This window comes from Ailuropoda melanoleuca, chromosome 8 (assembly GCF_002007445.2).
Source record: "Ailuropoda melanoleuca isolate Jingjing chromosome 8, ASM200744v2, whole genome shotgun sequence".
In the NCBI taxonomy this organism is placed as follows: domain Eukaryota; kingdom Metazoa; phylum Chordata; class Mammalia; order Carnivora; family Ursidae; genus Ailuropoda; species Ailuropoda melanoleuca.
In genome coordinates this window covers 126,080,323-126,105,137 of record NC_048225.1, presented here as the reverse complement: position 1 = coordinate 126,105,137, position 24,815 = coordinate 126,080,323, and the positions used below count along the sequence as shown (strand labels likewise).

General features: G+C 45.8%; 2 protein-coding genes across 3 annotated transcripts; both read left to right on the top strand.

Moving 5' to 3' along the window:
- The first annotated feature begins 1,572 nt into the window (after nucleotides 1–1,572).
- On the top strand, nucleotides 1,573–19,066 carry LOC100469389 (T-cell surface glycoprotein CD1b). Its single transcript, XM_019793557.2, has 9 exons — nucleotides 1,573–1,633; nucleotides 1,884–2,150; nucleotides 2,772–3,050; nucleotides 3,266–3,544; nucleotides 3,852–3,945; nucleotides 13,222–13,285; nucleotides 14,448–14,516; nucleotides 16,504–16,566; nucleotides 18,635–19,066. The coding sequence occupies exons 1-9, from the start codon at nucleotides 1,573–1,575 to the stop codon at nucleotides 19,064–19,066; spliced, it is 1,608 nt and encodes a 535-aa protein (XP_019649116.2).
- Nucleotides 19,067–20,517: 1,451 nt separating this feature from the next.
- Nucleotides 20,518–23,996, top strand: CD1E (CD1e molecule). Of its 2 annotated transcripts, XM_011217598.3 has the most exons (6): nucleotides 20,518–20,678; nucleotides 20,986–21,282; nucleotides 21,883–22,161; nucleotides 22,371–22,649; nucleotides 23,028–23,124; nucleotides 23,234–23,996. In XM_011217598.3, exons 1-6 carry the CDS (start codon nucleotides 20,621–20,623, stop codon nucleotides 23,406–23,408), a joined length of 1,185 nt encoding a protein of 394 aa, XP_011215900.3. In that variant the 5' UTR covers nucleotides 20,518–20,620; the 3' UTR covers nucleotides 23,409–23,996. The 2 variants fall into 2 exon arrangements, with proteins under 2 accessions (XP_011215900.3, XP_034523225.1); XM_034667334.1 differs by lacking the exon at nucleotides 23,028–23,124 and having other exon boundaries at nucleotides 23,212–23,348.
- The last annotated feature ends 819 nt before the right edge of the window (nucleotides 23,997–24,815 follow it).

Here is a 24,815-nt window from a genome sequence, read left to right as displayed (position 1 = left end):
TCCTGGGAGAATTAATCTACTCCTTACGCTCCCACACCACGCGGTTTTTAACATTCGTGCATGCCAGCGAATCGGCAGCACGCCCAACAGTCTCGGGTGTCCTTCCTCAAACTCGAGGCCTACAGAGAAAAGAAAAATGACAACACCAATGGCAAGTCATGTGAAGTCTCCTCTGTCATTGGCTATGACCCAAAAAGTGAATTAGCTTGTGTGAGGTATTGGATTCCAGGAATATTGTCCTGACTCACATGCTTTGCAATTTGGACTTTGCAATCACACTTGGATAAAGGCCCCTCTTAGTATCGTGAGCCATTTATTTCCAGATTGTTACAATCCTCATTTTGCACTTTTTATCTACGTGAATGGATCATCTGAGTGAAAGCCCCTATACTTGGAACGTTTTACTACCACCTTTCTGCTAGCTGATATGTAGATCTATGCAAATTTGTCATTTTTTCCTGATTGGAGAAAATCTGAGGGTTATCTTTACAGCGAACATTGATTAGAGTCCCAATATTTCACCCAGCAATGCTCAGTACATTGTTACAACGTGCCAAGGGCATTCACAGAGAAGACGGGATGGCATCTTAGGACAAACACCTCTGAACTTTTGGTGAAAAGTGACAAGCTCCTCGTTCACCTCGTCATCTTCTTTCTGGTGTCAGAAAGGCCAAAATATACATCGAGGTTGGGGATGTTGCAAAAGGAGGAGGCTCTATTGCTTGTGAACCTTCTACGAAAGGCTGTCTTCGGCTGACTCCCCAGGTACTCCCGGCCTCAAGAAGATTTGTTCCTCCAAGCTCCAAAGCTCGAGAGCTACTGAAAAGAAGGTCCTATGCCAGTAGAAAATGTCATTTTTATCCTCAAAGATTGGCTGTGGTATGAGATAAATTTGCTTGCGTTATACACGGCCGTGTTTATTGCATTTGATGCTGGGGTTTGGACCCGTAGCACTACAGTCCGGGTGGTGTTTGCAATGCTTTGCCTTAGTTTAAGTGCTGGTCAACATACACCCTACCCCAAAATGAGAATGCGGGTTGGAGGGATGAGACAAGGGGGGTGAGATGAGCATGGAGGACGCTGGGAGTGGTGACGACAGAGGAGCAGGGCAGGGAGGCAGGGACAAGGTCGAGCTGGATGGATAAACCAAAAACTTCCTTCTCGATTAAAGCGAGCTGGAGGAGTCGTCCAACCTCACCCTCTTCTTCAGCTTTGTGGAAGTACGTGCCTGCGGAAGCGACAGGACCCTTCAAAAAATCACAAAGAGGCTCTTCCAAGGTAGTGAGTATGGAAGGAACTGGAGACGGAGAAGCAGCTGGAAGCTGGGGAGATAGAATAATTGTTGGAGTCGGGCTGGAGTGGAAATGAGAGGCTGAGAGGCGAATGGGAGGCCCGGGGCTGTGGGCAGTGCAGCTCTCCTCTGCTGGTTGGCTTGTGTATAACCTGCTTCTCTCAAGCCCCAAATCTCAGACCTGGAGATTGGCCAGCTGGAAGAGAGAGGAAGTCACTGCCGAGCTCTGAGCGGAGCTGCTGACGCTGAGACCCACAGGGGCTCTGAGGGTCTCCGGGGACATGCTGCTTCTGCTGCTGGCGTTGCCCGCGGTTCTCTGCCCGGGAGGTGGCGGGGAAGAAGGTGGGTGACTGGCCACACCAGCATGGGGGAAGGGTCCAGATAAAGCCACAGAGGATCAGGCTTCCCCAGCATCCCCACCACCCTCCAGAGGTGGGGAGGGGACCTGAGGCCCTGGAGACAAATGTCTCAGGCTTTCTGTTGCTCTCCACACTCTGGGTTCCTTTTCTCTGGATCTTTCCAATGTTCATTCTCTCATTGCTCCCCGCCTTTCCCTTTCTCCTGACTTTTCCTATCCTTCCGTTACCCACAGCCTTTCAGGGGCCCACGTCCTACCACGCCATTCAGATCTCATCCTTTATCAATAGCAGCTGGGCCCAGACCCAGGGCTCGGGATGGTTGGGCGACGTGCAGATTCATGGCTGGGACAGCGCTGCGAACAGGGTGGTTTTCCTAAAGCCCTGGTCCAGGGGGAACTTCAGTGATGAGGAGGTGACTCAGCTGGAGGGGCTCATCCAGGTCTACCTCGATGGCTTCGTCCTAGAAGTGCAGGACCACGCCTCGGAGTTCCAGGTGGAATGTGAGTCCAGTCCTCCGACGTAGGGAGGCTCTCGCTGACTTTTCTCCCTCCTGCTTCAGGCTCCTATGCCTCTGATCTTTCCCCCTCCTTCCTGCATTACCCAGCTGCCCGCACACACCCCAGAGCAGTTGCACCCTCTGACTCACAACCCCCCCAGAGCATTCCAGGTTCTTCCTGCTGCCTGCACTCTCCTGACAGATGCCCCGCTGTAACGTCTCCTGGTGGGCTCTCTCAAACCCCAAGCAAGAAGCCCCACTTGTCTTCCACGGTGCCTGAGCGCCCTCCTCCTGCAATCGCCTCTTGGAGCCCCCTGCCTGGCCCTCTTCCCAAGGTACTGGTCTTATTCATCCTGGATGGCTGGCCCCCAACCTCCATACTCTGCCCCCCTCTCCCCTCTGCCCACACACGTCATCGCAACTGCTTCTCTACCATTAGTGACACGCATGCCTCTCCCTGGTTCTCAGATTTCTGAAAATTCTCTGGCTGCTGTAAATGAGATTTTGGCTCGTCACATCACACCTTAGACCTTTTGCATCACCCGAATCCCAAATCCCATGTTCTCCCGGCATCTCTTTCTTGTTCGCTTCTTAATAACTGCTTGTCCGTCTTCCTTCCACCCAGACCCCTTCAAGATCCAGGGCATAGCAGGCTGTAAGCTGCACTCGGGTGGGGGCACCGTGAGCTTCCTGCGGGGAGCTCTAGGAGGACTGGACTTTTTGAGTCTCAAGAATTACTCCTGCGTGCCCGCCCCAGAGGGCGGCAGCCGGGCGCAGCGCATCTGTGAGCTCCTAAGTCAGTACAAAGGCATCCAGGATATTGGGGAGAAGCTCCTCTTTGAAACATGCCCTCGGTACCTCCTGGGCGTCCTCGATGCAGGGAAGGCCGAGCTGCAGAGGCAAGGTGAGTCCTGCTCCCCCCTGAGGCTTTTCTGTTTCACTTCCCACCGCTTTCCTTAAATTCAAGAGGAGGAGGTAACTAAGAAGAGAGGGGCTTAATCAATACTTTGGTTTCCAAAGGAGGAGAAGGGGTCACTGTCCAAACTGTTGAGTTTCCAAATCCCTGTGCTCTAGAGTAGAGTCCTAATCTGACACTCTCCCCGCTCCCTCCTCCCCCAGTGAAGCCGGAGGCCTGGCTGTCCACTGGCCCCAGTCCGGGTCCCGGCCGTCTGCTGCTGGTGTGCCACGTCTCTGGCTTCTACCCCAAGCCGGTGTGGGTGATGTGGATGCGGGGCGAGCAGGAGCAGTGGGCCACCCAGCGAGGCGACGTCCTGCCCCATGCTGATGAGACGTGGTATCTCCGAGTGACCCTGGACGTGGCGGCCCAGGAGGCAGCTGGCCTGTCGTGCCGAGTGAGACACAGCAGTCTAGGGGGCCAGGACATGGTCCTCTACTGGGGTGAGAAAGAGCCGGGGCCTGGCTGGGCATGGGGGAGAGGGTCCTCAAGCATAGAGAGAGGCACTGGCCACAAGTGGGGCTTGACAGATGAGAGGAGGGTGGGGGAGGGAGGAGGGGAGGGAAAGAGGGGAAGAGGGAGGGAGTAAAGGGGCAAAAGGGGGAGAGGGGAGGTGGGGAGGGAGGGCCAGAGTTGAGGGCGAGAGATAGAGGGAACAGGAGCAGGTGACCATCAGGTACGCAAAGGAAGACCAGAAAAATCAGACAATGGGTTTTGAAGTGACATCGTGTGTCCCTCCCCAATTTCCAGGAAACCCCATCTCCATCGGCTTGATATTTTTGGCAATAATAGTGCTCTTCTTGATCCTTTTGATAGGTCTTCTGCTTTGGTTTTTGAAGGGCTGGTGAGTTTTTATTTGTAATCTTTCTTTTTTGTCTACCCATCTACTCTTTCTACCATTGTATCAGTTTACATCACATTATCCTCAGTCTTTCCACCAGACTGTCCCCTTTCTTCCCAACCCCATCTTCTTTATGTAAATCTATTGTTATAATTGTAGTAAACTTACCTCATAAAGTATAAAACCTCCCGTCTTTACCATCTTCAAATGCACATCTTAGAAGTACGAAGTACACTCACATTTTTGTGCAACCAATTGTAGAGCTCTTTTCATCTTGAAAAACTCAAACTCTATACACATTGTACAACACCTCCACCGTCCCTGCTCCCCAGGCCCCGGGACCCACCATTCTACACTCTGTCTTTAGGAATTTGACCACCCTGGACCTCATATATTTGAAACTTTTAGGAGTTGTCCTTTTGTGACTCAGCACAAGGTCCCTGTGGTTCATCCGTGTGGCCCCACGTGTCCCATCTCCTTTCTTCTCAAGTCTGAGTCATGACGTTCTGTTGCACGAACATGACACATCGTTTATCATTCATCTGTCAATGGACACCTGGGTTCATTCCATGATTTGGCTATTTGTGAATAATGTCACTGTGAACATGGGAGCACGAGTATCGATTCCGTAGAGATATTTTTTGCTTATGTTCTTCACAGGTCGTATCAGAGTATCTCATGAACCCTCGCCATGACTCCTCTTCCATTTGGAATAAGCGCCCAGAAGCCCAGAAGCTCAAGTTGTCAGCCCTGGTGGGTCGACTGCATCATATTTCATCAAATAATCCTCCTATTTGATCACATCAGAGTTTCCATAGGATGTAAGATAAATCACTACTTACAACTAGCAGGAAAATAATAGAAAACCATCAATTTATTAGGAGATGGTATCAATAGTACGATTCACCCTGATCTCCTACACATGAGATGTGGAAAAGAATGTCTTAGAATAAATGAAATATGGTGTACAACTTGCTGGTGACATCCCTTTGGTTTCTTATTTTAAAACTTTTTTTTCTGCTTCTGCTGAAATGTCATTTGTCAAAGTCAGCTAACTATAATTACGCTGCGATCGTTGCCTTTGCAGAGATGCTGAGCATGTTTACCATAACGTCTCTGTCTCTGCCTGGATGACTTTCTAACCCTCGAGGTCCAGCTGAGATGCTTCTTCCTCCAGGAAGCCTTCCTTAGTGCTACAGTGGCAGTGACCCTCCCTTGTCTGGCGTCACACAGAGGTCTTCTTCACTCTGTAGCCCTGGCATTGAGCTATTTCGGTTTTCTTCTCCCTTTACTTGTGAGTTCCTTGAGAGAAGTGCTTGCTGCAGGTGGGTCTTTGGCAAGATCTCTTCTGTGTGTGTGCCTTTGCTCTTTGAAAATGGTCCAAGTGGATATAATTGCCATGTTGATGGGCTTTTTTCAAAGTTTATAGGCTTTCTTCTCCAGCCCCTTAGTTGATACTCTCGATTTCCTTCTTTCTAAGATATTTCTCACTTACAAAAAAAAATACCATGCTCTACTCTTTTCTACCCCGAAGCCATCCAGAGAAAATCCCTGTGTCCGTGCTGTGACTCCAGTCCACCTGCAGGCCTTCATCTGGATGGGATCTTGTTCCTCGTGGTTCCAGTGCGAGAGAGGCAGGGTGGAGGAGGGGTGAAAATGCAGGTGGGCTGTTAAATATTCACGCGAAAGAATCAAGAGGGCTTTTAAAAAATGTCTGTGCTGTAGCAATTCAGTTATATTTTGATTGACATTTATGTTTAATCATTCTTCTGCTCCTTCCATAGATTTTTAGAAACCCCATTAAAAAAAATTCGAATTCATTTTGATTAAAATAGCAGGAGGAGGAGGAGGGAAACTTTGAGTGTATTTTTTTATAGGAATTTGGGAAGGGAGGTCAGAGCAAGCAGAGATTTTGGAGAAGCCAAACGTACTGGAGGCAATTTTCCCAACTGGGAATGTGAGGAGAATATGAACTTTAGGGTTGGGGAAGGAGAGGAGATGGCCGAAACATACAGCCTCCTCTCCTGTCAGTACAGCTGGGTACTTCTCCACCTTACCTTAGAGCAGAGGCCCCCTCGGCTACCACCTGGGGCCCGGATAAGTGTGTTTTTTGGAGTGTGGACTATGAATTAGCAGCAGGAAGAGTACCTATGACCTTGCTAGCAACAGAGGTTTTCAGGCCTGCCCTAGACCTACCTATTGAATCAGGAAATCTAGGAATGGGAACCAGAAATCTGTATTTTAAGAAACCTTTCTGCTTATTCTGATATACAATTAAGTGTGAGAAACCCTTGTCTAAAGGTTTCTCAACGCTCGCCCTATTGACATTTTGGGCCAGATCCTTCCCTGTTACGGAGGGCTGTCCCGTATGCTGTGGGACTTTGGGCAGCGTCTCACTAGATGCCAGTGACACCTCCCCAGTTTTATCAACCAAATGCATCTTCAGACATGGCCAAACGTCTCCTATGGGGCAAAATGGACTCCAGATGAGAACTGAGGTCTGAGATAATGAACATAATTTCATCCCCCTGCTTAGTTAGAATAATCGGTTCATAGTGCATACGTGACCTAATTTGGTCCACTCTAACGGGACCCCGAGTTTCCATTTGGTGGTTGAGGAAGGAGGTGTTCTTTCTTTGTCTGGATGGTATGATGCCTTCTCAGTTCAAAACAGCTATGGAGTTTCATTCCAAAAGTAAAGCTGACCCAGGAATGAAGTTCACAAATAAAACAGAATGATGAGAGACAGGGCCAAAGGCCAGATCAAGCTGTACCTGCAGCAGTCTACCTCTGAGTATCTTTGTTACTGGGATCTAACTTGTTTCATTTTTCCTTTTGAACCAATTGGGCTGAAACTCTAGTTGCTTGAAAATTCTAATATTCCTGTGATCTCTGATGTCTTGCAACAGCTCCTTCATTTTCTCCTTATACTTTTTATTTACTCTCCTTGTCTCCACCCTTCTCCAAATCATCCCTCCAAGGTGGTTTCTTGGGCTTATGATTTTCCTCTGATTGTCGTTATCCTGGAAAACCTTAGTCTTATCCTGGAAAACCCATGATTTAATTATGACCTCTGGGTGACCTACCTTCGAAAGCAGATCCTCAGCCTCAAATCTGAGGGCTTTCCAACTCTTTTAGAGTGCGTGTGAGTGTACGTGTTTGTGTGATTTCTGCTAATATATAAAAATATGTTTAAAATATTTTCACCTGGTTCCTAGTAGCCATGTTAAATTAACTTAAGTTTAATATTTTATCTGTAGATCCTTTTGGATTTTCTATACATACTCTCCTGACATCTCTAAATATGAAAATTTCAATTGTTTCTTTTCAATCCTCCCATCTTTTATTACATTCTCTTGCCCAATTACACTGGCTGTGACCTCCAGTACACTGATGAATAGAATTATTGATAGCTGACATTCTCATCTTCTATTTTTTAATTTAAAAAAAATTTTTTTAAGGATTTTATTTATTCAACAGAGATAGAGACAGCCAGCAAGAGAGGGAACACAAGCAGGGGGAGTGGGAGAGGAAGAAGCAGGCTCACAGCGGAGGAGCCTGGTGGGGCTCGATCCCAGAACGCCGGGATCACGCCCTGAGCCGAAGGCAGACGCTTAACTGCTGTGCCACCCAGGCGCCCCATCATCTTCTATTTTTTTAAAGATTTATTTATTTTAGAGAAAGAGAGAGAGAAGGACAGTGTGCGCATGCAGGGGGAGGGGCAGAGGAAGAGGGGAGACAGAATCCCAGCTCAGCACGGAGTCAGATGTGGGGCTCAATCTCATGACCCTGAGGTCACAACCTGAGCCGAGACCAAGAATCAGACGCTTAACTGACTGCTCTACCCAGGTGCCCCTCATCTTTTTACTTATATTAGATAAGAATTACTCAGTAGTTAACATTAAGTATGATAATTGCTGTGTGCTTCATGTTTACTTTTTAAAAATAAGATTGAGGACTTTTTCAAATTTGATAAAAACTTTTTATAGTCATTTTTAATAGTCATTATTATTATTGATAGTTGTTGAAATTTATTAGGTGCTTATTCTGCATTTGTTGAAATGACAAGATGTTTTGTATCTTCTTTCCCTGGAATGTTAGGATTCACACTTACTGATTCTCAAATGGTAAAGTAAAACCATGTTTCTATAAATTATCTTGTCATAATGTACGTATGTGGATTCAGTTTGTTTGTAATACTTTATTCATTTATTTTTTTAATAATTTTCTTGTCAGGACTTTTTGCCTCATAAAATGAGTCGGGAAATCTTTTCTCTGTATCTATTCTCAGGGATCTTTTGTGTTATTTTTTTTCCCTTAAATATTTGGTAAAATTTATCATTGAAATCTAATATGTTGTTATTGTTTGTTTGTTTTTTGGTGTGGGAGGGATTTTAAATTTAACTGCTAATTTTTAAAAATACACATTAAAGAAAGGGGGGGTAATGAGAAGGGGGGATGAACCATGAGAGACTGTGGACTCTGGGAAACAAACTGAGGGCCTCAGAGGGGAGGGGGGTGGGGGAATGGGATAGACCGGTGATGGGTAGTAAGGAGGGCACATATTGCATGGTGCGGTGGGTGTTATACGCAACTAATGAATCATGGAACTTTACATCAGAAACCAGGGATGTACTGTGTGGTGACTAACATAATATAATAAAAAATTATTATAAAAATAAATAAACAACATAAATTACAAAAAAATTAAAAATAAAAATACATATAGGTTTATTCAAATTGTCTATTTCTTTTGTGTCAGCTTTGGTAAGTTGTGTTTTTCCAGGATTTATCCAAACTGTTCAAATGTCCAGTTTCTTATCAGCTTCTTCAGAATATCCTTATTGTCATTATCATCTTTGTTACAAGATCTTCGAAATTTGTTCTCTCTCTGGTTTGTTCTTTCTGTTTCTCATCTCTACAGGGGTTCATCAATTTTGTAAATTTTTCCAAAAACTAACTTTCAGCTTTGTTGGTTTTATGAACATATCATTTTATTATTTCCCGCCTTCTACAACGGACCCTACAGATGTCGTGGGTTTACTTCCAGACCACCACAATAAAGGAAATAGAATAAAGTGAGTCAAATGAATGTTTTGGCTTCCCTGTGCATATAAAAGTTACATTTACATTATGCTATAGTCTATTAAGTACACAGACGCATTATGTCTAAAAAAATGTACTTACCTTAAATGAAAATATTTTATGGCTAAAAAAGCCAATCATCATCTGAACTTTTAGCAAGTAGTAATCTTGTTGCTGGTGGAGGTCTGCGTTCATGTTGGGGCCCGCTGACTGATCAGGATGGTGGTTGCCGAAGGCTGGGGTGGCCGTGGCAATTTCTTAAAATTAGACAACAATGCAGTTTGCTGCACCAGTTGACTCTTCCTTTCACAAATAGTTTCTCAGTAGTATGTTACGCTATTTGACAGCATTTTACCCACAGTAGCACTTCTAACAAAATTGAAGTCAACCCTCTGAAACCCTGCCACTGTTTTATCAAACAAGTTTATGAAACTCTCTAAATTCTTTGTTGCCATTTCAAGAACCTTCACAGCATCCTTACTAGGAGTGAATTCCATCTCAAGAAAACATGTTCTTTGCTCATCCATAACAAGCAACTCCTCATCCATTAGAGTTTTATCATGAGATTGCAACAATTTAAATATAATAATAATGAAAACATTTGAAATATTGCAAGAATTACCAAAATGTGACACAGAGACACCAAGTGAGCAGATGCTGTTGGAAAAATGACACCGATGGACTTGCTCAATGCGGGATTCCGAAAACCCTTCGATTGTAACATACGCAATATCTGCAAAGTGCAATAAAGTGAAGCTCATAAAATGAGGTATTGTCTTTGCATTTAATTTGTTGTTAATAAGGATTCTGATCCATAAATTCCAATGTGTGCGAGAGGGCTTTCCCACACACAAACCCACAAGAGAGTCTCAGACACCAGCGGGGTGTCCTACAATTCAACTCAATTCTGTCTATATGGAGAGAGATCAGGTCCCACCCATCAGACTTTTTCTTCTGAGTCCTTGTGAGACTGCACATCACATTTGGGATGTGAATTCCAAGTTTAGGAGGTCACCTGTGTTTCTGACCAGCCAGCTATAGAGGGGAGGTTCCCATGACTTCCTCCTTGGGTTCGATCCATTTGCTAGAGTGGCTCAAAGAACTCAGATAAGCGTCTTATTTACTGGATCACCAGTTTACTACAAAGGAATATCACTCAGGAATAGCCAGATGGAAGAAATGCACAAGATGAGGCGTGGCAAGTATCCCAGAGTTCTTCCATGTCCTCTCCAAGTGCACCATTCCCCTGAGTCTGCATGTGCTCCCCAACCTGGAAGCACTCCAAACCAGTCTTTCTGGGTGTTTATGGCAGCTTCATTACATAAATATGGCTGATTAAATCATTGGCCACTGGCAATTGATTAAACCTCTAGCCTCTCTCCCCTCTCCTAGGGTCTGGGGCAGTGGGACTGAAAGTTCCAATCCTCCAATCATAGGGTTGGCTCCTGGCAACCAGCCCCCATCCTTAGGTGCAATCTAAAAGTCACTTCATTAGCCTAACAATTACTCTTAACACTTAGGAAATTCAAGGATTTTAAGAGCTCCATGCCAGAAATGGGGAATAAGTCCAAATATATATTTCTTATTATAAATCATAATATTACATTATACTTCTAACTTCTTAATGTAGATGCTTAAGCAATTTATATTCCATCCTTATTTTCTTATATGTGCTTCTAAGTCTAAAAATTCCCCTTAGGGATGCCCAGGGCAGCTTAGTCAGTTGAGTGTTTGACTCTTGATTTCAGCTCAGGTCATGATATCAAGGTCTTGGGATCAAGTCCTACATAGGACTCCAGACTGAGCATAGACCTGCTTAAGATTCTCTCTCTCCCTCTCCCCCTTTCCCTCCCTGCTCTCTCTCTCTCTAAAAGAATAAAAATAAAATAATAAAAAAACAAACAAATAAAAAGGATTCCCTTTAAGCATGGACGTAGCTACATACCAGAAAGTTGGATAAGCTGCACTGAATCTGTGAGTTCAACATATTGTCTTGTCACCATTAGCTATCTAGAATTTGTATTTCTGAATTTCCAGACATGGAATAATTTCTGGTTCTACTTTCATCATTGATTTTTTTAGCTTAATTCCACTTGTCAAAAAACATTTTGTATGATTTTAAACTTTTGAAATTTATTCACATAGCTTCATGAACAAATGTGTTGTCATTTTTTAGCTTCTTTGAAGTATAATTGATACATAAAAAATCACAGATGTTTAATATATATATCTTCTTTAGTAAGAAACTGAATATTTTTTAATGTATTAAAAAATTTAGTATTATTAAAAATGTATTAAAAAATAAAACAACAGGCTGAGGGCTTCAGAGGGGAGGGGGGTGGAGGATGGGATAGGCTGGTGATGGGTAGTAAGGAGGGCACGTATTGCATGGTGCACTGGGTGTTATACGCAACTAATGAATCATCGAACTTTACATCAAAAACCAGGGATGTACTGTATGGTGACTAACATAATATAATAAAAAATTATTATAAAAATGAATAAATAAATAAATAAATAAATAAATCACCACCACTTACCATGAGATCTATCTTCCTCGCATATTCTCGAGTGCACAGTACCATATTGTTTGCTATGGGCAGTAGGTACAGCAGACCTGGAAGACTTATTCATCCTGCAAAATGGAAACTTTATATCCACTAAAAAACAATTCCCTATTTCCCCCTCCCCCCAACCCCACCATTCTATTCTCTGCTTCTATGGGTTTGGATGATTTTAGGAGCTCCGTGTAAGTGGAGTTATGCGGTTTTTTGTCCTTCTGTGACGAGTTTATTCCATTCCGCTTACTGTCTTCTCAGTTCGTCATTGTCACAAATGGCACGATTCCTTCTTCTAAGGCTGAATAATATTCCGTTGTGTGTATACACCACGTTTTCTTTATCCATTCATCTGAATAAATGCTACATGTGCACTTGAAAAGAATATATATTTTTCTATGAATAAATTTTTGAGTTCTAAATTTATCAGGTGTGTCTTTTTCATTAAGTGTGTTGTGCAAATCTTATACATACTTGCTGATTTGCTTTTTGTTTCATTCAGAGATATATGCTTAAAAAAATCTCTACCATTATTATGCATTCAAAAAATATTTTCTTTTTATAAACACATTTTCCCTTTTCTCAGGTTTTGCCTTATAATTTTGAGAATATGGGTCTCGATGTGTATGAGTTCAGAAATGCCCCATCTTTGTGATGTGTTTCCTCCCTCACAGCTCTGTGTCCCCTCCCTCACAGCTCTGTGTCCCCTCCCTCACAGCTCTGTGTCCTGGCCTGTGTGGTTACTTTGTCATCACTTCAGTGCTAGCCTTACACCAGCTTCCTTGTGACTAGTGCCGTCATAGTGTATCTTCCCCATTGTTTTAGTTTTCAAATCTCTGCTTACTTACACGCGTGGTATTTCTCTTATGAGCACGATACGACGTAGTTGTGTTCTGTTCAGTTTGACAATCTTTGCCTTTTAGTTAGTCTACTTATTTTCAGGATAATTACTGAGATTTGGGGTTTAAAACTATCATAGACCATCTTCCTACTGCTTCCCTCTTTTCCAGTCCCTTTTGTATTCTTTCCCCTCCCTGACTCCCTGCCCACCTTTTGGATTAAGTATTTTTTTAAATTATATCCTCTCCCCATGTAAGCTTGCTGGTTTCATCGTCTCTTATAATTCTTTTATTCATCATTCAAGAAACATTTACGTTCATCTGAAGCTTATCAAATGTATTATAAGTTAGTATTTTACCACTTCATGCTAATGCAACGATCCCAAAACACTTTAACTGTATCTATCCTTCTCCTGACTTACTTGCTATGGTTGCCATATATTTTAATTTATTTCACAGAGTAAAGTTAACATTTTAAATAAATTCAGAGTTAAATTTATTTCACACAATAAACATTTATTTTTATTTATTTGCCCTTTGCAGCTCTCAACTTGGCAGTTAGTGCTGGGGGTTAGCAGTGTTAGTTGACCCTATTTGAACCACGAATTGCAATTATTCAAGTGTGGATTTCAATCTCTATGAAGTCTGCTCTATTTTTTTCTCTTTCTGATTCACTTGCACTCCTACAGTAGAGGGCTTTAGAATGCAAGCTGTTAGGGTCTCAAACTAGAGCCTGTGATGTTTACTAGGGCTTCTCTTCCAATTGGACCCCAAATCCCAGTGTTTGTCTCCTTTAGCTCCCTGACTCTGTGGAACTTTCTGCTCAGCTTCTTGGCCTCTCAGGTGCCACTCTTGGGATTGGTAGGCACCTGCCAGAGAAAAAATGGCCCCAAATGCTGGCTTTCAACTCTCTGGACTTCCTTCCTTTCTTTGATCATGGACTTTCCATTTCTCACTGCCTTGAGTGTTCTCAGATGTCTTTAAATAGATGATATTTTTCAAAATCTAGGTTTACCAGCTATTCTCAGCAGGATAATTTTCCCTAAACAATGTAACTCATCATCACCAGTGTCATTTTAGAAGTCAGTAAAATTGGTGAGGATCATGACCTTGAAAGTACAAAGATTTAGTAATCAGGGAGGCAGATGGAAACTGATTGATCCATGACTTCGGTGCGTTTAGGGGAGATGTTATTGTTTTCTCAAGCTACAGAGATCATCAATGATGATGATAATGGTGGTGGTGGTGGTGATGATGATGATGGTGGTGGTGATGATGGTCTTAATATTTTAAAAAGATTTTATTTATTTATTTTATTTTAGAGAGGGAGAGGGGCATAAAGGGAGAGAGAGAGAATCTCAAGCAGACTTCCCGCTGGGAAGGAAGCCTGATGTGGGCCTCGAGCTCATGACCCTGAGATCATGACCTGAGCCAAACCAAGAGTCAGGGGCTTAACCAACTGAGTCACACAGATGCCCCAGTCCTAATAATTTTTAAGTGTTTTGTGTGTGCTTTTTTTTTCACACTCTGTTTCATCCTTACAATAAGCCCATGAGGAATGTAATGTCGTTGTTCTCATTTCACATGTGGTTGCTGTAACTCCCAAAATTTTGCAATTTGTTTATGTTACATCCACATAGAGCAAGATGGCCTAATAATACTCGTTTCAATTCTTTTTTTTTTTTTTAAGTGACTCTTGGGGAAAAGAAGAACTTACAACACTTTTCATGTAGTATTAGAATAAGGATAACGACAATTTCAGAGTTTGAATTGCTCTCAACTTGCGGAGCTGGTTTACAGGAAAAGTTAAGGCAATGGACAACAGAGACAGGAATGGTCACTGACATGCGTAGGAGTGGAGGTGATAGTAGGTCTTAAAAATCTTAGTAAAACCCGAAGTATAAAATAAATACGCACAAGCCCCACGAATATAATAAATGATGAATAGCATTTTAAATGGGAGAAAAGGGATACATATTCCTTCCAGAATTCCAGATTATCACTGTAAATATTTCCTTTCCAGGAGGTAGGGCTTGATTACCTGCCCTGGAGTGTGGGCTGGACTCACTTCCAATGGACAGAGTGTGGACAGGTAAGAGATAACTTTACAGTGGAAAAATCTGGCAGACGACCTTAGCCAAATGATCAAGGTGAACGTTATTAGTCACAAGTCATGTGATAGCACAACGTGCCTGAGATGGTGTGAAGGGAAAGGCATGCCGCCTCCATGGTATTCTTCCTTCAAACCCACAACCCCAAACTGGTCACGAGAAAAACATCAGACATCCCCAAAGTGAGGGAAATTCTACAAAATCTGACCAGTACTCTTCAAAATCAAGGTCATGGAAACAAGACTGAGAACACTGAGACGTGACACTGAATACAGCATAGTTCCCCAGATTGAAACATTGAACAGAAAATAGAAATTGGTGGAAAACCTGGTGAAATCCGAGTAAATCTGCCCTTTAGTTCATGATAATTATATAAATGTTAATTTCTTAGTTTCAGTAAATTTACCACAGTTCCGTAAGATGTTAATTTTAGGGAAAACCAGGTAATAGATATCTAGGAATGCTCCATACCATCTTTGCACCTTTTCATTAAATCTGAAATTGTTCTGAAATAAAACATAAAAAAAAAAATCCTGGTAAAGTCTTAAGAAAAACCTAAGAAGTCCAGAGTTCAGAGTTCCTAAATTCTATTACCTGGTCAATGACCTACACAAGTCTCCCTCCTGAACCAGCACGTGCTCTGAGAGCACGTACAATCCAGGACAGAAACTAAGAACAGCTGAAAAAAAATTCCTGGAGTATGAGCAATAGAAAAATTTATATTAGAAACAGATGGACATGTTGAATTAATTGGAGTAAAAAATATACAGGCTGAAATTCAGTATTAAACTGTTATTCAAATGTTTTGTCATTGGAAGTGTTCATGAGCCTACTGAGAAATGTCAAGTGTCCGGGCTGGAGCGAAGCAGCACCCGGGTCATGAGAAACCAGCCCTCCCCAATGGCTGCTCCGTCTTCTACTCTGCTTGACTAACAGTGCAGGGGATGAAGTCATCATTTTTCTTTTTTCTTATGCTATGTTAGTCACCATACAGGACATCATTAGTTTTTGATGTAAAGTTCCATGATTCATTGTTTGCATATCACACCCAGTGCTCCATGCAACACGTGCCCTCCTTACTACCCATCACCGGGCTAGCCCACCCCACCTCTCTCCCCCTGAAACCCTCAGTTTGTTTCCTGGAGTCCATCGTCTCTCGTGGTTCGTCTGGTTCCCCCCCTTTCATTTTTCCCTTCCTTCTTCTACCTGTCTCCCTGCTATTCCTTACGTTCCACAAATAAGTGAAACCCTATGATAATTGTTTTTCTCTGCTAGTTGGTTCGTATATACAATGGAATATCACTCAGCCATCAGAAAGGATGACTACCCACCATTTGCATCGACATGGATGGAACTGGAGGGGATTATGCTAAGTGAAAGAAATAGTCATCGTTGACCATTGAATATAAGACACCACGAAGTTGGTAGTGTGGATGGAGAAGTGCAGGATGTGGCTGTGAATCCTGCAGACCCCTCAGTGAAGCACTACCGTTACCGCTCCCTGTCGGGGGCTCCGCTTGGGCTGAACAGCGTCAGTCTTTAGGATTTTCGATGTGAGGGGAAGGTCTGGATGATCTGTGGGCTGGACACATTGGAATCAGAGAAAGCCATAGGGATGTGGCTAAAAACTGCAAGTTTTACTTGTACTTTAGACACTAAAATGGCACTTTCAAAAATTAAATTAGATTAAATAATTAAATTATTAAGTTAAACGGTGTATGAGGCAGCACAGACTAGAACATTTCCATCACTCAGTCTATTAGACAGCACTGCTCTAAGATGCGGTTAGCGTAACTGCAAACTTCTTAAGCCACATAAATAAAATGCAAGTAAAAGTGTGGAGGAGGACGGGGACTTCCATTTGAATGAAGCACCATGAGGGCCTCAGAGTGTGCTGTTCTTCAGAGCACGTGGGTCCGGTTCATGCCAACGGCCACCCCTGTCCCGGCACATGACCGGTGGTGACAGGATGACGGGGCCGAGGAGCTTGCACACAGGTTTACAGAATGTGGGAGCGACATGGACACATTGGTGAGTTCAGGGAAGCATCACCACCGTGCCCTGAGGGGACCTGAAGGCAAAGCACCGTGAGCAAGGGGCCATGACCTGAGCCATGTGGATCAAGGCTGCCAGATTCCTATCGTGTCCTTTTACTGTGGTTCTCTGAGACAACGTTGGCTTTCTCTCTTCACATGGATGGAATTGTTATCGAGGGAAATCTCTTTGAGAAGGAATGAGACTTAGGTAGAAAATGTCACTGGGCTTTAGACTTAGGAAGGAAAAGAGCTGCAAACCTCCAGGAAATGAGCCATAGGAAGGAGCTGACTGCGTGTGCAGTTGGAAGATGAAGCATTTGCTGACACCTTGTAGGTGAGCCCCCCCCCCAACCTCCAATCTTAGGAAGATTAATTTGTCTGAAACCACAACTTGTGATGGGTTTCCAGAGAATCTTTCAGTTTGGGCAAGAAGGTTTTCAAAAGGGATCTGGGAGTTTGAGGGGCAGACAGAAGTGTAGGAGGGGAAATTTCTTCTTAAAAGGGACCTGGCCACAAATGGTAAGTTTTTGTGTTTTGTGTGTGTGTGTGGTGGGGGTTTTTTAAATAAAAAATTGTGGTTATGCACTAAGGAAATTGTGTCAACTAAGGAGGAAATAATTATACCATTTTATGTAGCAAAAAATTAAAATTAATGTTAGGTATTTTTCCTGTGGAATTTATCTTCTGCACGCTTGCAAGTTAGAAAGAATCTCCTTAATGATTTTGTTCATTGTTCCTGGTTTGCTATCAGGAATTGGTTTTTGTTTTGCTCAATTCATTCCAGTGTCTTGTGGATTCAGTAACCTCCAAATAGCAAACTGTTGTGTGGCTAGTTTTACTCATGTAACTGTGATTCTTGTGGAATAAGGCAACTGTTTTATCCTTAACTTATTTTTTCTTAATTTTATTTTGTAAAGGATCCTAAAATTCCTCAAGTTAGTACAGTTACTTGTAACATGGGTGTTTATGTCATTCCAACCGGTTAGAAGTCGAAGTCATATATATGTTCATGTGTATGAGCCTTTTTATTGACACTAAACTCTACCAGGACAAGGAGTTTATAGTCCCTGCCCTACTCTTAATTTGCTCCACTGTTATATTCTCAGCCCCTGGAAAAAAGGCGTGGCATATAGTTAAGTATTCCATCAGTATTTATTTAATGAATGAAGAACAAGTAAATGACAAAACTTCAAGAGACTTGAAGATTTTCTAAGATACAGATGTAATACTTATTAAATTAAGCTTAGAAATGTAATTTGAATGAGGGACAGATGTGTAGACATCCACACTTCCGGCTCTGGCTCCAGGTGCCCGGAGGGCTCTGCAAAGTCCATCACACCCCGTGCAACAGCCCACACGCTGTGAGCCACCCCGATACTGCCACCTGTAGCTTCAGTCCCAGTGACCCAGACTGAATGGGGCACCTCAATGCCATCCATTGCAAACCCGTATTGTCTGTGTCTGCGAATGGCACCATCCATCTCCTCCCGACCACACCTCCTTGTTTGGTTCATCCTGGTCACCCCTGTGCTCTCTTTATTCCATTCCTCTCCATCCTCACTGCCCCTGCCTCTGTTCAGCTCCCTACCAGCCTCTGCCCTCTTGGTGACATCCTGCTTTGATACACCCTCCTGTGACTCTGATTGGGGTTTAGGGAATTCCCCTAAATGCCATTTTAACCACGTTACTGTCACGTTCTAAATCCTTTCCTTGCTGGAAAAACAAGACAGTTCTTCAGTGTGGCCCACATCGCAGGGTTTACCAAATGACCACCAATGCCTTGTCTCCCGTCTGCTTTTGGCGCCCAAACCTCCGTGCCCGCGGTCCCGTGGAACCCATGTCTGATCAACCGCCCTGACGCTAACCTTCTATCTGCCCGACTGTGGCTGAGGCGGATGCTTTCTTCGCACGATCTAGCAAAGATATGTGGCATCTCAGGCTCTTCTTTTTCAAGATAAAATTTAAGATAAAGTTGTCAAATCCACCTGACTTTCTGTAGAGCCGAAGGCTGGTGCTCAGAACATACCCTGCCGACCTCCGCTCTCGTGTGTGTGATGTCGCAGATCCTCCGGGTTCTGGAAAGGACACAGGAGGTTCCGCTGGGGCGTCTCGCTGCCCTGGTCTCGTGGGGCTTGTGCGGTGCACGTGTGCACGTGTGCAGACACATGGCTCCACCAGGAGCGCGGACCCGGTCACTGCTGCGCGCGCCAGCGCTCCTGCACCCGGCTCAGCGGGCCAGAGCGCCTCTGCACCGGGCCTCCTGGGTCCGCGTCTGGCTCCGCCTTTTGCAGACGCCGCTGCTGCACCCGCGGGTTCCTCCGCGTGTGTCCTGCCCTCGGCAGGTTGAACCCTTTTCACCTGCCCTCTGCTTTGAAGGACTTAAACCTTCTCTTCCGCAGTTGGGTCTTTTCACCATTTTCCAGCATGAGAACGGATTTAAGTGTCTTTTTACAGCACACATTTTTAAACGTTTTAAGTGTTTTGGAGATAGCTAAAAGTTCATGCTCTTTGCTAACTCGATGTAATCTGATTTCTTTTATTATAATTTTTTTTATTATATTATGTTAGTCACCATACAGTACATCCCTGGTTTTTGATGTAAAGTTCCATGATTCGTTAGTTGCGTATAACACCCAGTGCACCATGGAATACGTGCCCTCCCTACTACCCATCACCAGCCCATCCCATCCCCCACCCCCTGCCCTCTGAAGCCCTCAGTTTGTTTCTACGAACATCGTGATTTAACCGATTTTCCTGACTCCATTTTGCATTGTGTTCTTGGTTAATAAGATATGATTTGAATAAGCCTATTTCTGTCTTTCGTTTCACCTCCCCGCCCAGGTTTTAGGGAGGTAATATGGAATGTGATTCTCCGATTATTATTAACTCCTTTTTCTGAAATATAAAACGAATGTGTTTAATTTTACAAGTACATGTTAAATAATTATTTAAAATGAACTACATCTTTTTAACATACTTTGATACTGGTGTTTTTTACATCATTTCTCGGGTATTTCCTTCAGGCTGATTTTTGGTTTTATTCAGACAACTGGCTTCAGGAAAAGAGTATGTGGCATAGGTTTTGAGTGTTCGAAGATGGATTAATTTTGGCCTCATCAGAGGAACTCCTCTCGGTCGGACACTCCCCAGGGGACACCAGTGCTCCCAGGCCATGAGCTGAGCGCGCTCCACACCCAGAGTGAGGCCTGCCTGCAGGCTTCTAGACTAATTGGGGGTGGGGGGCCCAAGGCCCCTGTGTTCCCTCCAGACCCACTCATACCCCTCGAATGAGAATTACCTGTGTGCCAGCTCCCACTGCCAGGACAAGCCCACCCTCGGACCCCTGCAACAGTGGTAGGTGGTCTGATGGCAGAAGCTGGGCCCGAGGGCCTTTTCTTAGATTATCGGGCCGCCTGCATTGCTACAGATGCCCCTTGTCATGGTGGTACAGCGGCTCTCCAGATGCCCCGCATCTGCTGAACAGCATGAAGAGACAGAGCAGGTGAAGGAAGGGAGAGAAGGCAGGGGAGTGAGAGGGGGAAAGCAGCCTTGAGAGGGAAAAACGGGGGTAAATAGAGGATGAGGGTGGGGGGACCACAAGAGGGAGAACGAGCTGCAGCAGCAGGTCAAAGCAGGGCTGGAAAGGCCACAGGTGCCAGGGCACACCTTCCATTCCTTCTCTTCAAGGAAGAGGACACTGAGAACCCAAGTGTGGACCTGATTCCGCCGAGGCCAGAAGGATCTATATTTTCCAGCTGTCCCAGACTGCAGACTTTGTCCTGAGCCGGGACCCCTCTGACAGTGGGTGTGCACAGGGGCCATCAGGCGGTGCAGGGAGAAGATCTGGAAGCTCGAGAGTGGCAGGGAGGGAGGGGAAGTGAGAGTCCTGTGGGGCTGCTCTGAGGACACAGGAGGGTTTCTCTGATGAGGAAGTGGGCAAGGGTGAGGTTTGCCTGACTGTGGTAGGGCAAGGCAGATGAGAGCAGGAGGGTTCAGAGGCCAGTGGTTCCTGAGTCCTGTGGAGGCCCCCTTCGTCTGACCAAGCTGCCATGCTGCTGCTTCTCCTGCTCTTCGAGGGACTTGTCCAGTGTGGGGCAAGCCTAGAGGGTAGGAAGAGCCCTGGGAAGATTCCTGAGGCTGGGCACCGCGGGGTGATGTTCTGGGGGAACCTGCGGGAGGGGGTGCTCCTCCCACAGGATGCCCTTGGCGTCTGCGTGCCAGGTGGGCTCCAGGCAAAGTATCTTGCCCCATCTCCCTTTCTGTGTCTGGTCTGGGGGAGAGGAAGGCGGCCCGGGGAGCAGGGAGGGCTGCGGGAGCAGGTGCAGTCTGTGTAACTGTCTCCCTCGTTCCACTCCCACGTGGGCTCACCCTGGCCCATCCTTGCATCCTCTCTCCGCGTGGCCTGGCCTCGCAGCATCCCAGGTCCCAGGACCCCCTCATCCAGCCACAGAGGAGCCCCTCTCCTTCCGTGTGCTGCAGACCTCCTCCTTTGCCAACCGCAGCTGGGCGTCCTCGCAGGCCTCGGGCTGGCTGGGCGAGCTGCAGACTCACGGCTGGGATAATGCCCTGGGCACCATCAGCTTCCTGCGGCCCTGGTCCCGGGGGAACTTCAGCGCCAAGGAGCTGAGGAATCTGCAAAACCTCTTCCAGCTCTACTTCCACGGCTTCATCATCGAGGTGCAGGCCTTTGAGCACCAGTTTCAGTTTGAATGTGAGTTCCTGGTTCCACGCCGATATTTGCCTGAAGGCTCCAGCCCGCTTCCAAAGGGGCTCTGACCTCACCCAGCCTTCCTGACGTGTTCCCTGTCCCCCTTGGGCCCCTGCTCTCTCTTCTGCTTCACAATTCACCACCGTCCCCTCTCCACCTGCCCGCCTGCCCTAGACGCAGAAGGGCTTGCAAGGACATACCCCTTCACAGCACTAGACACCTTCGTGTCCCAGCTCCTGGCGGCAGGGTCTCCCTGTGATTTTCTGCCCACCACCCCTGACCCCAGACATGGCCTTTCCAGCCAGGATTCTGCCCTCCCTTCTCCCTGGCCTGAGAGGATACCAGGCCCAGCCTGTACCTAACCATTCCCAAGTGAGCCCTTCCAGCCGGGCCCCCAACTTCCCAACACCTTCCCAGACAGCCCTTCCGCATCAGTTATTCCTAAGTACCTTGTTGTCTTCACATTTTCTTCCTGCAGATTCCCTCCCCTCCCCCGCCCACATCCAGCATGCCGTGTGGTTCCAGAGTAGGTCTCCTAGACTGTTTGCTTTTCCTCCCGGTAACTGTTTCCACACTGCTTCTGTCCCCCTTGTCCACCCCCAGACCCCTTCGAGCTCCAGGTGTCAGCTGGCTGTACGGTGTGTGCTGGGAAGGCCTCGGGAACCTTCTTGAATGGGGCGTATCAAGGCTCAGATTTTCTGAGTTTCCGAGGAGACTCCTGGCAGCCATCTCCAGGAGCCGGGAGTCGGGCTCAGAAGGTCTGTGCCGTTCTCAACCAGTACCTGGATATTAAGGAAATCGTGCAGACACTCCTCAGCTACACCTGCCCTCGGTTTCTGGCAGGAATCCTTGAAGCAGGGAAGACAGAACTAGAACGACAAGGTGAGATTTCCCAGGGCTTTCAGCTCCATATCCTACCCTTTACCATCCCTCTGAAACATATACTGAGAGGCTAGAGGGTGAGATATGTGGGTTTAGGATTGTTTCTTAGATGAGAGAAGGAAGGGATTACTCCAACTGCTAAGACCACTGAGTCACTGAGCTCGGACCCAGGCGCCCCTGAGTGCCTTGTCTCCTCATCTTCCCTCCAGTGAAGCCGGAAGCCTGGCTGTCCAGAGGCCCCAGTCCCGGTCCCGGCCGTCTGCTGCTGGTGTGCCACGTCTCCGGCTTCCACCCAAAGCCCGTGTGGGTGATGTGGATGCGGGGCGAGCAGAAGCAGCGGGGCACCCAGCGAGGCGACGTCCTGCCCCATGCTGATGGGACCTGGTATCTCCGAGTGACCCTGGACGTGGCGGCCCGGGAGGCAGCCGGCCTGTCGTGCCGGGTAAAGCACAGCAGTCTGGGAGGTCAGGACATTGTCATCCACTGGGGTAAGAAAGAGCTGGGGCCCTGCCGGGAAGCAACAGTGTTCCCTGAGTCCTGGGGCTGCTGAGGGAGGTGCTTGGGAGATGGGTGGGGGAACTATGCCCAAGAGGACAGAGGTGGGACCATCCAAACAAAGAAGGGCAGAGAATGACCACTGTTACATTTCAAGAAATGGAAGGAGGGGACTGGAGTACTGAAGAGAAAAGGAAGAAGGACCTGGTGATTTGGGAAAGAGATGGGGTGGGGGATTGGGGACTCAGACTCAGGAGGAATTGAGATGAAGTCTTCAGAACATGCAGATGAAAATTCTAGGAAGGGAGAGCATTGATGGTGGTGGCCGCATAGAGAGCCTTGCAGACTGACATCCTTGTTTTACGCCCAAGGAGGTAGAAACTCAGCCCTGCTGACACTGCTCTGTCTGGTGGTGATAGTTACCCTGCTCGTGCTGCTTGTAGGGCATTCCTGCTTTAAAAAGCACAGGTGAGCGTCTTCCGTTTCTTCAACTTCTTATCAGCTCATTCTTCTTTCCCCTACCCTCCCACTTTCTCTCCTATTTCCCTCCATTAGCATGAAAATCCTCTTCCCACAGCTCAAATCAGAAGGCCCTGGCTGCCGCTGTCCACGGTCCTGACTCGCCCACAGGGGCCGACACCCAGGGGCCCAGGACTCCCGGACACCAGCTTTACCTGCCGCAGGAATCGTGGATCAAAAACAGATTTTTAAAGAAATGGAAAACAAGCCTACACCAACTCTGGGGACGTTAGTTTTACCTAACACATAAAATGCTTTCCTGCTTCTTAAACATGGTTCATACCTGTAAACAAAACATGATTTTGATAAAATGGCTTCTTGTGGCCGAAATCTTGAACCCTTTAGGAGCCTGTTTTATTTTCCCCCCATCTTCTAGCAATATCTTTTCTGCGTTGGCCACACGCGCATTGCTTCTGGTCCTCCAGACTCTAATTCACATGTTTCTTTCCCATGGAGGCTTCCTTGCCCTGCCCCATGGAGAGCTCTTCCAAACTTCCAAAATTGGATGGGTCATCCTCAAAACGTTCATCTCTTCTTACTCTGAACGTTGGTTATTTAGATTTTTGCTTTTCTGTTTTTTCTCAGTTGCTTGAAAACAGGATGCAGGTGTTTGTACCAGCACCTATGACCGAAAGCCTGACCTGGACTCGGGGCCAGGGTCATGGGCATGTGATCCATGCTGCGCTTGCTGTCTTGAAATCCTTAATAAAACTTGGAGATACTGTATTTTCATTTTGGACTCCCCCCACAAATTATGTAGCTGGTTCAGAGTAAAATGTTTCTCATTAAATACTATCTGAAATAAATTTTTGTCAAATCGAGTGATGTTTTCTTAATCCATTCCCCTTTGACATCATTGCATCGTCTGGCTGTGTTCTTATTACAACTTCTTCCATCTCCCTGATTCCTCACCAGAGATGAGGGGGCACTGAGTGCTCCAAACTGCCTGTGATTGGGTGTGGGTCCGTCTTCAGAGACAGTGTGTCCCGTCGGAGTGAGATTGTGTGTGACCACGTTTGTCTTCATGTGGCAGATACTCAGGGAAGAAATTCCTACTCTGAGTGGTCAGAAAGAAGCCTTGGGGACGGAGGATGGGCAGAGCCAAGGCAGCGAAGGAAAAGAGTGCTCGGATGCTATGGGTTTACTTCTCCTTATTAGTTCAGTTTATTATCATTATTATTAGCATTATTATTTACAGTTTTCCCTTAACTTTTTAAAATATAGATTTTAAAATTTTCTACTTAGTTTTGAAACACCTTGACTGAGCCTGCTGGAGAACAGGAAGCTGTAAGGTGGAGAGTTCATGCAGATGTCTAGCCGACAGCTCCGTTAGGTGAGATAATTGAGCACATTGTGCAGATTTCTTAGTGGAAACGTGTCATTCTTTATACTGGGCATTTTCAAGTTAAGACAAAGGATTCCATGACCCCTTACCCAGGCCATACTCTTACCCATGAACAAGGTCTTGGGGTCAGGCCTTCTCCCATCCTCCCTCCCTCCATCACCTTCTGCATGATGTGTTCAGACAGCTTACACAGAAGAGTCCAGGGAGGAAGGCAGAACTTTACATGGCTGTTTGGAGCCCTCTGTGATGAAGTTCAAGGTCCCCTCATGTGGCACAAGACCACAGGTGGTGACGT

What these genes read in the sequence shown, in the direction of transcription:
- LOC100469389 (XM_019793557.2), top strand. Translation starts at nt 1,573, where the DNA reads ATGCTGCTTCTGCTGCTGGCGTTGCCCGCGGTTCTCTGCCCGGGAGGT. An exon ending in GGCCGAGCTGCAGAGGCAAG is followed by an intron (nt 3,051 to 3,265) that starts GTGAGTCCTGCT and finishes CTCCTCCCCCAG; the next exon opens with TGAAGCCGGAGGCCTGGCTG. An exon ending in CTTTGGTTTTTGAAGGGCTG is followed by an intron (nt 3,946 to 13,221) that starts GTGAGTTTTTAT and finishes TGTCTCCTTTAG; the next exon opens with CTCCCTGACTCTGTGGAACT.
- CD1E (XM_011217598.3), top strand. Translation starts at nt 20,621, where the DNA reads ATGCTGCTGCTTCTCCTGCTCTTCGAGGGACTTGTCCAGTGTGGGGCA. An exon ending in GTGTGGGGCAAGCCTAGAGG is followed by an intron (nt 20,679 to 20,985) that starts GTAGGAAGAGCC and finishes CTGGCCTCGCAG; the next exon opens with CATCCCAGGTCCCAGGACCC. An exon ending in GACAGAACTAGAACGACAAG is followed by an intron (nt 22,162 to 22,370) that starts GTGAGATTTCCC and finishes TCTTCCCTCCAG; the next exon opens with TGAAGCCGGAAGCCTGGCTG.